The following is a 9,696-nucleotide window of genomic DNA, read 5'->3' as shown; positions in this document are numbered from 1 at the left end:
TGAGACTTTCCATTACACTGACAGCTTTAATCAATAACACGCCAGCTGCTATCCTGCTGTATTTCTCATTCATCAATGACATACAAGCGCAAAGAATGAAATATGACATTATTGCATTGTAAAATCAATGTTGAAATGTATCGGAGCCCAAATTGTTGGATTCTTCAGGTTCTTGAAAATTTGGCGAGTCTTATCTGTAGACCTGAAAAGATATTTAAATGTTAATATTCATAAGAAACAGGTGAGGCAGAGAACTTCAAGTTTCCTGATCCTGTTTTTGATTGTTTTGCATAATTAATAAGCTCCCCCATTACAGTACATATTCCCCATTTACAGCTGGTTTATACAGCACTGTTCATCCAATGCTATAACATTAAACTGCATTTCACAAGATTTACACCCCTGAGATTGTTACTGTTGTTGCACGAAGACTGGGGATGGTCCTCCATCCCTTACTATATTTATAACTTGCCAGCCACCATTATTATGTATTTATCAATAATATTTATCAAGCAGAAGCTCTCATAAAATGTTAACTGACAGTGGCCATTCACACTATAAATATAACATACAATTTAAAGATATTCCCCGGAATGGCGATACTAGCCCTTAAAAGGCTATGTGTGACCTATGGTGACACCAGCAGTGGACAGAGACTCTTGTGATGATGTCTCTCTCACTCACCTCATCTCCACGGGGCGTTCCCTCTAGATGGGACAAGAATGCGGTGTGGCGCATCTCCTCGCGATCACATCATCGATCTCCGAGTCCGTCGCTCCCTATGACACACACGCACACGCACACACACTCACACAAGGCACTGCAGTGTGGGACAGAGGGCGGGGCCGTGTGCGGTGAGTCTGTTATGACATACTGCAGTAGCACTGATCATGGGTGATAAAGACGCAGAGTACACACTGTTCCACACGTCCGGTTCCTATCTTTCACACCTGTGCTCCGGTCTGAGAATCACTGTCATCAGGGTGTACTACAGTCTGCAATGCATGCCTTAGGCACACATTCTTAACAAATATGACTTCAAAGGCGCAGGCATTAGTACAGGAAGGAACCCACCACTAGAACTTACACAGGCAATATTACAAGCAAATCACTGCAGAGGTAGTTAGTGGTGTGTGCCACAAGACCCATAAAACAGTTTTTCTAAATTAGTTCTGGCCTCTTCCTCATTTGGTCATTCTTTCAGTCTCCCCACAACTCCTTCTATTAATACTTCATTAAATTAAACAGGACACGTTATGTGATCCTGCTACATGAATGATAGGCAGTTTCCCAAAATGGAAGGCAATCACTTCACAGGCCCTTGAAGTGAATCTGCACCATCAAAGAAAAAGATCTTTCTGACATGTCCACACAAGCCTCTCCTCAGCAGTGCTGTCACCCTCAGAAACTATATCTAGTCTGCATGCTGCAAGCTGACTGTGTCTCGGTCCTTTGGCACAGGAAGGCTGTGTATTCTGACAACTTGAAGACTGCCTGAAGCAGCAAGACTGCCTGAAGTAGGAAGACTGCCTCAAGCAGTAAGAAGTACAAATACTATGTTAAATGCTGTCCCTATAAGAATCGGTGGTCTACACTTCTGCACTATGGCCAGCTGGCATTTAGAATTAGTTCGTAAACTTTAGTATCCCACAGTGGGGAATTGCAGTGCACAACAAGACATCTATAAGGAAGTATAAAAGTTCATGTTAGGTTACTTGTGTTTACTTGTATGGTGACTTATAAACCACCCATCCCCTGCTGATAAGAAATATGACATAACCTCTACAGATTGCAGTTATGAGTCTGAAATACAGCCATAATTGCTGCAGCCTCTATTGAATACAAGAGCATTAGCAAAATCCATGTCAGCTGGAACCTTGTTTTTTATAGTGCAATTTATTTTTATTCTTCCAAAAAAAGTAGTGCTCTGAACTCTTAACTGTAATGGAAAGGAACTATAGGACATTTCATTCCTTTGTTCAATACGATCTCTGGCAATTTAGACAGAGAGGTATAGACAGTGAAAAACAACTTCAGAAATGTAATGATAGCTAACAAAACTAAGCCGCGTGCCCGTTTACCATTCTGTTGCATGTATATCACTTTATTGCCACATTGACATCTTATTGTTGTGCAAAATCAATGAGACTGCAATAAAGCCAGGCCAAAACAGTATAGCAACTAACTTAATTAACTTCAAGCTAGCTGAGCCAAAAATGTCAGAAATCCATTAAAAGGGAGTACACAATACACCGTAACATTGAATGCTTTCTTGTTGCAGACATCGCGAGAATTTCAATATTGCAACACATATACTCAAACGAGCCGAAACAAAGTTATTTTTGACTTGGCCATATCGGCCTTGGAACTATTTGGGATAAAAAGTGTGAGAAAGTACTCCCTGTACTCACTGACTCACTGTGTGCACGTGTGTGTGTGTTTGTGTGTGTGACTGAGAGTGTGTGTGTGGTGTGTGTGTGCGTGTATAAGTGAGAGTGCGTGTGTGTGTGTGTGAGAGAGAGAGAGAGTGTGAGTGTGTATGCGTGTGCTCAGGGGAACTCACATACGCCAGCCGCTGCATGGCTCTGGAGGAGGTGAGGAGGGCTCGTACTCGTTCATGGATGTCCTCCCACATGTGCTGGGAATCGGGGCTCCTGTGTAATCATGAAACACTTCCACCTCAAAGGCCAATGAGATACTACTTTATCTAACTAACAGCCTACTTTATCTTACATTACATTACATTACAGGCATTTGGCAGACGCTCTTATCCAGAGCGACGTACAACAAAGTGTATAACCATAACCAGGAACAAGTATGACGAAACCCCTAGAGAGAAGTACCGGTCCAAGTACAGGGAACAACCGCATAGTTCAACTTGGACCCTGGTGGTTAAACTGATTAACACTAACAACGAGAACGGCAACAACGCAATCTATGGAAAAATAAAAATAAATAAAAATACAAGTAGTCGTTAAGACTGGCGCATCAACTAAGTCACCTATTAAACAGCTGCCTAGTTACACCCCTAAGTTTAGTCATTTACAGGGGGGAAGGGAGGGATGGGGAGAGGTGCAGCCTGAAGAGGTGGGTCTTCAGTCGTCGTTTGAAATGGGTCACAGTCTCAGCTGTTCTGACCTCCACAGGGAGGTCATTCCACCATCGTGGGGCCAGAACAGACAGGAGACGTGTTCTGGAAGTGCAGGTGCGAAGAGGGGGAGGTGCTAGGCGTCCTGAGGTAGCAGAACGGAGGGATCTGGTTGGCATGTAGGGTTTGAAAATCTTGTGAAGGTATGCTGGGGCTGATCCCTTGACTGCCTGGTATGCTAGAACCAATGTTTTGAATTTGATGCGAGCTATAACAGGCAGCCAGTGGAGGGTAGTGAGCAGGGGAGTTACGTGGGAGTGTCTGGGGAGGTTGAAGACCAGACGAGCCGCAGCATTCTGGATGAGCTGCAGGGGTCTGGTGGCAGATGCCGGTAGTCCAGCCAGAAGAGAGTTGCAGTAGTCCAGGCGGGATAGAACCATTGCTTGGACCAGGAGCTGGGTTGAGTAGGTGGTGAGAAAGGGGCGGATTCTGCGGATCTATCTAACAAAACTCCAATGTTGGGCAAAAACCTTTTCAAAATCCAGTAATACCTATGAGGCCATCATGAGTAAAATAACAACCAGCTTTTTACAGTAAGTGACCGTCAGTGACACCAATCTTTAAAATTCTGGAGTTTCGTAAGACCCATGTGCTTCACTGACGGTAAGTGCCCGTACTGCAAAGGAAGTGAAAAATGGCTGCCGCTGCTGGTGAACGCAGCTCCACTGCTCTGATGAGGCACTTGCTGAGCAGCGCACATACGGCTCAGCGCTGTACGAAGGCTTACCTGCTCCTGCTCAGGCTGCCGCTCAGAACGGCTCGCGGCGGGCCGCGGGTCACCACGGAGTTAGGGCGACGGTCATCCGCGCCGGCCCACCGTAATTCGTCCTCCTCGGGCTCCCGAGCCTGCAATCAAAATGGTGGCGCTGAAACTGCCTAACAGTCCCGCACCGCACTGCGCAATCAAGCGCAATCAATTCAGAGCTCCATTTCATTACTGGTGTTAGCATACAAAAGGAGTTTAATGCTCCACTCCATGCAAGCATTTGAATATAACGCTGATGAGTTATGCTTGAGGTTGTGGAACAGCGCAGCAAGAAATACAAATAGAAGCATTTCCAATTTAGGGCACATGGAAAGATTTCCTACCCAGTCAGATGAATAACTTTGATTTACGCTCCCCCTAGAATCTACAAGGAAAGGAAAAGAAGGCAGTAACCAAAGATGGTCGGCAACAAATAACAAATCGTAAAATGCTGCAAGGCAGAACAATCTGTACCCTTTTAAAACAATGCTACTTCTCTGAAGCCGAATGCTTTTTAAAAATAGGGTAAGAAAAATTGAATTCAGAAGCTGAAATAACAAACAGAATACATCAAAACAAGAAGGTGAATGTAGTCACAAGGAAAACTTGTGTTTAAAGCAAGACATTTGTATTTAAAATGGGTAAAATTTATACAGGCAAGTCAACATTCTCTTGTTATCCTGTTTCACTTCAGTCTTACGCAATGAAGACAAGCAAAACATTGACTCACCTATGTCTTGTACACTGCACACCTAGGTTTGATCGTGACCTTGTGAATATGAGAATGGAGGAGTGTTTCTACATAATTCTTTATTAGACTGTGACTTCATGCCACAGCTATTTCAGCTCTGCAATCCCTAAATATATGAGATGGTGTGGTCTTCTTACCAGTAATGGGCCATGACCTTGGAAGCAGTGGATAGGTTCTCCTGAGTATTTCCTTCTTGAACGAATTTTGGGGCAGATGTTGTGCGGATTTATGCTTACTTTCAGAGCGGCTACCGTTTACCTAAGAGCAACAAAGAACGACACTGGAATATTAAACATTCAGAAATGTCCAGACTCCTTTAATAACACACCATTGGCTTTGTCTAATTAGCATATCATAATGGGCAGCTAGAGGCAGAGTAACAGAAGATACACAATAGATCTGAAGCTATTATGTGTGGGGATTTCCCAAGCGGCTCATCCGCACAAAGCAATAGCTCCCAGTACGACGATACGCCCAACTGTCCAGAATGACCACAACAGAGCTGAGAGTGGCACAGAACAGTCGCAAACTCAAGCATCAGAGCAATGCGCATGCTTTGGCTGCAGTAGTCCCTGCATGGGTGCGAGTGACTTCTGCTGCAGAACTGACGATTTTAAACACAGAAAAAATATGAGAAGTTATTTCAACGAAATAAATATTACCTGTGAAAAATCAGGGATTATGACTGAATGAGGCGATGGCTCACTGCCACGTTATTTACTGACAGCGTACGCACTATGATCTTATGGCACGCAATCCGCTTTTCAGCAAGACTGCACCATCCAATTTTAATCACCTCCCAATAAAAATCATAGCGTAAAGCCGTTAAGTTCAAGGAATTTACTTCAACATGAAAACACTCTCTGTCAGTCAGTAGATAAACGGGAATTTCTGATTGATAGTGTGAACGTGAACACAATGTGAACTCTTTGTTACCATCTGCTGGCCAAAGATACGGACTGCACTGCGCTCGGAAGCGGTTCGGTGGGAGACGTTATGATGAAAAGGTTTTTGAAGCTGAACAAAAATTCCCTCCTACACACGAAGGAACAGAGAGTAATTGAGAAATGTTTCATGGAAACAGATTGTGAAATGTGTGCACAGTTTTCAGGTGAGGAGAGAATATGCATTGTTAATATTAGTTAATATTAGTTCAACTACACAGAATTAATGTTGGATTTGTGTCAATTTATCTGTTCTCGTCTGCACTGGGTCCACAAATTTAAACAAGCGACTCAGATAATGCTTTAGCATGCAAATCTTTATATTGATGCTAAAGCAGATATGCTGATTATTCAGCAGTGTCCCTGTCAAATGCTATGAATCCTCATAAATGGTACAAATCAATCAATCAATCAATCAATCAATCAAAGAGCCAGAAGATACACTCGGTGTTTTAAGACAGTCTGACTGAAGTCTGCACAAAGGAAAGGCTTCATGGCAAACCTGTGGCTCAGGTCTGGAGCCTTCCTGGCCCGTCATTGGTTGCCTGACAGTGTTCCGGTGAGAGACCTTCCTCACGCCGACGGTGAATGGGGACAGAGAACGGGAGCGCGGTTTCTCCCCTCTCAGCTCAGCGCCAGCCAGCCCGCCCCCGGGCATCCTCTTCCTCACCGCCGATGAAGCACGCCCCCCGGCCTCGGCGGTGCCGGCTTTCCTCACACCCCTCTTGGAGTTCACTTTCTTGGGCGCTATCCTCTGAGTTCAAACAGCAGAATGATCGCCATTTCATACATGGACGAGCAGCGATAAATCACCAGACACCGCGGCTATCAATGGATTACAGTATGCAGACCGAAATAAATGAAGGCATTACCGGGGGTACATCGGGGTTAATGGCATTCTCTGATCTGGCAGAGCATTCGATGATGGTCGTTCTGGTGGAAAATTCGATCCTGGGTGCAATTCCCTGGTGAATGAGGGAGACAATGAGGGAGAAGGGGCCGGAGTCCTCTGGGGCAGGCTTCTCAAACACAGAGCTGTGGACTGCTGTGCATGCTGGTTATTATTTCAGCAATTCACCAGATCGATTAAAGTTGTTGAAAACAGGTGTTTATGCTTTTTTTCATGTTTTGTTTTTTCTTTAATCTGTATCTGAGTTACAGATTAAATAAATTTGGTTCTAATTGCTCAAAGTGTGTACACCTAGTTATTGAAACTAAATGAAAGAGTCCCAAATGTAATACATTTAAATGTAAACACTTTCTCAAGGAATCAGTAGCACTACAGTACATTGCAGAACAGTTGATTGGACTGATTGAAAGTCCTGCGGTGTGAATATTAATTTTTCATTGCAAGCATAGCTATTTCTAACAATGTGACTAAATTGAGCTAATCAACCTTCAGGATATTTAAAATGTCTTATTAAAAATAATAACAAGCAAGTTATATTTCAGAGGTTGCAACTGTGGTACAGTGGTTCCCTAAGACGGAGTTTGAGAATCCCAGGCTTTGAGAAAGGCAACAGTATTTGCTCTGAAACATGAATCCATTCCTTGTCAGTCTGCTTGTGTGCAGTGACCCCTGCAGGAACAATGCTGATCCCACAGCACAAGGACTTCAACATGTTCCTTCAGAGTTCTGTGGGATTTTCATAAGTCATGGCAATCACGTTTGGTGTAAGGAAAACGGAAAAAGGAATACTGTTCTTATTTGATGTAAACAGAAATTTTAGCATGAACAGAAAATGTTCTGACCAAATGCAAGTTTTTAGACAGATAAGAAGTTACAAAATGTACATTGCACAATATAACATGAAACAAGTCTTAGCGGTAATATAGGTAGAACATGTATTAAAAATAGCAGCTACATTGGAGCGGTGAAAGAGCAGAGACTCACAGGGAAGGTTGGAGCCCGTGTCATCAGCACCTCTCTGTCCACCCCTGGTGAGGAGGGCACCAGCTTGGGCTCAGGAAATAAAAATGTCCGGGCATCCACTTCAAAGTATGCCAGTGACTCCCCCGCTGTTGCCACACCAACACAAACAGCATTATCTCATACAAATACATACTGTAAGCATACTTTCTGTATGATACCTGACAGAACATAATTCCTTCATGTGTACATATAGTATATACAACTATAACATGTAAAGCATGTCTTGCGTATACCCAAATTTTTTGTACATTTTATATACATTTTTTGAAGTATAGTTATCACACAAAAATAATAAACGGCACCTGGGGGAATCTGCTGTATCAGCTCAAATGTCACAGTTTCGCCTGGAAAAGAACATACCATTACATTACCATTGTAATGCCAGTAGGGGTTACAACGGAATTCCAACTAACAGTGGAATAAATGAATAACCCCTTATACCTTGCCCTAATGTTGTAATTCCACACATAGTATTTCAAAGTTACAGATGTTGGATAACCTAAAGGAACTGTCTTTTTACCCACAGCACAAATGTGCGATGTAAATGTATTAGGTATATTTTCATAGCACGGTGTGAAATGTGTACACAACCACATATCTGTTGCATTAAAATTGTTACTACATGCATACATACTTTCCAAGAGCTCAGCAACTTCAGCTGGGTCATTGACTTGCTTGAAAACCTGAGCAAAAACAAACCCAGTTTAATGAAATATGAGATATGTTTCTTGAGCTCAATCTTGGTTCTCTATGGCTTTATGCTTTAACTCTATCTAAATATATATTTACTTATGTGTGACCTCTGTGTCACTGGCTCGTCAATAGTGCTGCAGCCATGAGCAGAAGCTACTGCATCGTTTGCTTCTGCTGAAATTATCACACTTGCATGTTGATTTAATTGAATATTGGTTATAGCTCACCTTCTCAAATCTCATTTTTTCATTGAACAGGAGAGGGAAGACAGCTGGGTGACATACAGAGTTTTTATAATGACGCAGGATGCACACGCTGAGGTAGACGTCATCTTTGTCCACCAAAAACACACCAGGACAGGTCACCTACAACCAGGTAAATACAAGTGGAATAGACTGCATCATCCTGATTTAAAAAGAACTTGCTTTGTGCTTGCACTGCTGAACAGGTAGCCAGTACTAACTAGTTTACTGTACTTATTAGCTAGATAGGATACATGTATAATCTAGAAGCGGTATTTTCAACAGGGGGTCCGCAAACCCCTGGGGATACTTGAAGGTACTGTAGAGGGTCCCTGGCCAGACTTCATATGCAATATATAGATTATATAGACGATATAGATATGTAAAAATATTTCAAAATATAAAACCATCGCTAAATATAATCGCTTTTAATTTATGATGGGGTCTCCTGGATGCCTGTGAGACTGGGCCGGGGGTCCCTGGAACAGGAACGGTTGAAAATCCCAGTTTATGATTCTACAAACTAACGTTGGGGAGCGCCAGTACACATAGCCAGTTTAACTAAGTGTAGCACGCTTGCTGAATTGTGTCCATGCATTAATGTTAACTAGCTACGGAAGTGCATAGTCTGTCATGTATGATGCATAGACTGAGGCTTTTTGATCGGAAATTTTTTACTTCACTACAGTAATTCAGTTAGCTATGATAGCCAACTGCGTTCCAAAGCTTGGCATTGGTTGTATTAACGTTATACGTGACTACCTGTTGCCTAAATGGAAATAAAAATATTATTTGAACAGGTTCCTGGTGTAGTCCGAAGAAGTTTTTTCCCCCATACATGTAATTAACTTTAAACTGTTTGCTTTTTAAATTAATACTATCATTCATGCTAGCTAGTTAACTGTGCCTTTATTCAATTGTGAATAGCAACCAGCTATCTTAACTACAGGTTATGTGCGTTCTAACAGATCAAACGTTAGATAGCAGCGTTGTTTTTCTTACCGCTCTGATGTGCAGTTCAACAACCACTTTTGTGGCTTTTTGAGACATTTTCAAAAGCTTGTTCTATTTTTTTGTTTGCGTGTATTTCTACTATTTAGCATGCAAACACATGCTGCGACCAATATACTTTTCCGGCTCAAAACCACTGGAAAAATGCCACAGTACCAGAAATACTATTTTGGTTAGCGTCAGGTTTCCATGGCATCGCGACGACTACAACACGTGAGCCCAGCTTTGC

At 42.6% G+C, this 9,696-nt stretch overlaps 1 protein-coding gene across 1 annotated transcript; it reads right to left on the bottom strand.

The window, feature by feature from the left end:
- Nucleotides 1-9,684, bottom strand: spata6l (spermatogenesis associated 6-like). The gene is made up of 13 exons (XM_064343485.1): nucleotides 9,459-9,684; nucleotides 8,442-8,579; nucleotides 8,156-8,204; nucleotides 7,824-7,865; nucleotides 7,483-7,607; nucleotides 6,461-6,553; nucleotides 6,091-6,342; nucleotides 4,782-4,902; nucleotides 4,238-4,278; nucleotides 3,876-3,994; nucleotides 2,564-2,654; nucleotides 685-779; nucleotides 1-202 (listed from the first exon to the last, which is right to left on the bottom strand). The coding sequence occupies exons 1-12, from the start codon at nucleotides 9,504-9,506 to the stop codon at nucleotides 708-710; spliced, it is 1,191 nt and encodes a 396-aa protein (XP_064199555.1). The 5' UTR covers nucleotides 9,507-9,684; the 3' UTR covers nucleotides 1-202; nucleotides 685-707.
- Between the last annotated feature and the right edge of the window lie 12 nt (nucleotides 9,685-9,696).

Source organism: Anguilla rostrata, chromosome 7, assembly GCF_018555375.3.
Source record: "Anguilla rostrata isolate EN2019 chromosome 7, ASM1855537v3, whole genome shotgun sequence".
NCBI classification, from domain to species: Eukaryota; Metazoa; Chordata; class Actinopteri; order Anguilliformes; family Anguillidae; genus Anguilla; species Anguilla rostrata.
This window is presented reverse-complemented; position numbering and strand designations above follow the sequence as displayed.

Bases quoted from the DNA above. Each gene is read 5' to 3' on its own strand.
- spata6l (XM_064343485.1), bottom strand. From the start codon at position 9,506: ATGTCTCAAAAAGCCACAAAAGTGGTTGTTGAACTGCACATCAGAGCG. The intron at 8,205-8,441 runs GTGAGCTATAAC...GTTTTTGCTCAG, and splicing joins AAAAAATGAGATTTGAGAAG to GTTTTCAAGCAAGTCAATGA. The intron at 3,995-4,237 runs GTAGGAAATCTT...TTTTGATTGCAG, and splicing joins AAAGTTATTCATCTGACTGG to GCTCGGGAGCCCGAGGAGGA.